General features: G+C 60.6%; 2 protein-coding genes across 2 annotated transcripts; one reads left to right on the forward strand and one right to left on the reverse strand.

Annotated features, from left to right (window-relative positions):
• Window positions 1-6: 6 nt before the first annotated feature.
• BBK36DRAFT_1131489 (hypothetical protein) lies at window positions 7-486 on the forward strand (the record flags this gene model as incomplete). Its single annotated transcript, XM_024891984.1, has 1 exon — window positions 7-486. A coding segment is annotated over one exon (480 nt), but the record flags the coding sequence as incomplete, so codon positions are not given.
• Window positions 487-858: 372 nt separating this feature from the next.
• Window positions 859-1,680, reverse strand: BBK36DRAFT_1163946 (hypothetical protein; the record flags this gene model as incomplete). Its single annotated transcript, XM_024894595.1, has 1 exon — window positions 859-1,680. A coding segment is annotated over one exon (822 nt), but the record flags the coding sequence as incomplete, so codon positions are not given.
• Window positions 1,681-1,690: the final 10 nt, after the last annotated feature.

Here is a 1,690-nt window from a genome sequence, read left to right on the forward strand (position 1 = left end):
TCTGCTCTTTCGCGCGAGGAGGAGGAAATGCTGGCGTCGCTGACGGCCAAGGCAAACGCCATCAAGATGCTGCACTCGCGGATCCAGCTCATCACGACCTATCTGCAGCGTTTGCCGACTTCATTTATCTATGGCGATGCTCAAGACGGAGGTGCTACTTCGGATGAGGAGAGCATGGACACGGACCCCAACAACACCATCCCGTCGCTCAATATACTCCGACAGATCCAGGCCCTGGTCAGCCGCCTCGGCCTCGTCATCCCGTCCGACAGGGAGGCATTTAATAGGGAAGTCCAGAGCGAGACCAACAACGTGCATCTCCTCGGCCTCTTGAACTCCATCATGCAGGGCGTCGTGCAGGCAAAGGATGTGGGCAGGAAATTTCACGCCATTGAGGCGAGCAAGGTTGCGGCGAGGCGCGGGACGGTGGAGTATTCGACTGGATCGTCGTTTAGTATTTCTGGGACGGGAGATTTGCACGTCTGATGGAGGGCGTTCGAGGGGGGCATTGTTTTCAGTCTTACTTTTCAAAAGGCATGTTTAGGCGTTTTGGGGTACTTTGCTGTGTCTGACAGAAAGGCATGGCTTGACAGATAGATTATGAATTCGAACGAGGGCCCTTATGCTTTGCCCCGTGTCAATGACGGAGTTTATGAACACGTGTTGTATCACGACCAAATGGCCGCTTTTACAAGTTCTTTTATATTGTATTTCTCATGGAGAGTGTCGTATTGATATGGACATTGGAAACTATTTTCAGGACAAAGAGCCGCACTCATCAACCACAAATCAGAGAAGATGGACTGAAAAAGAACAGAGATGGCACCCTCTGAAGACATAAATGAAAAGCACGCCCGCTCAAAAAGTGCTCGTGGCCAACCGACTCGCCGCATTCCTAGCATCAATCCGATCCTCGTCATCCTCCTCCAGCCCGACCAAGTTGCCCAGCCCGCCGCCACCGGGCTCCCTCCTCGCGCCATTTCCCTCGCCCTCCAAACCGGCCTCCTCGGGGACGCCAAGCTTGGCGCTGCCCGCGACGGAGGCGGTGCGGCTGGTGGCGTCGGAGCGGCGAGGGACGCCGCTCCAGGCGTCCCCCTTAGGGCCCTGGCTGGCGGCGAGGCTGGTCCGGCGGATGGTGGGGTGCGCCTCGCGGCCGAGGCGGCTGAGGCCGCCCGAGGCGTCGATGGAGCGGATGTCGGCGCGGACGCTCTCGAGAAGGGCGAGGGAGCGGCGCTCGGCCTCGATCTCGCGCAGGACGAGCTCCCTGATCTCGAGGCGGAGGTCGTTTGCCGTGCGCTCGAACCACCGGCGGCGCTCCTGGACGAGGTTCTGCGTGACGCGGCTCGTCTTGTGGAAGAGCTGCGTCTCGCTCGTGCGGGCCTCGTCCAGCGCGGCGATGGCCTCGTCCACTTTTTCCCGGCGCACGCTCGAGCTGGCCTTGAGGCGGTCCGCGGCGTTGAGCTTGCTCCGCGTCACCTCCTGGGCCTGCAGGTACTCGCGGATGAGGATCTGGCGGTTCGTGAGCGTCTCCTTGACGATGAAGGCGTCCTGCGAGTGGTACTGGAACGGGTCGCCGATGGTGGTCGCCTCGGCCGTGGCCTGCGCCGCGTGGTAGTCGCCGACGGTCTGGATGACCCTGCCGAGCTTCTTGTAGGCATTTGCCAGGCCTGGGTGCGGCTCCTGGACGTGC

The sequence above is a fragment of the Trichoderma citrinoviride genome (assembly GCF_003025115.1).
Source record: "Trichoderma citrinoviride strain TUCIM 6016 unplaced genomic scaffold BBK36scaffold_251, whole genome shotgun sequence".
NCBI classification, from domain to species: Eukaryota; Fungi; Ascomycota; class Sordariomycetes; order Hypocreales; family Hypocreaceae; genus Trichoderma; species Trichoderma citrinoviride.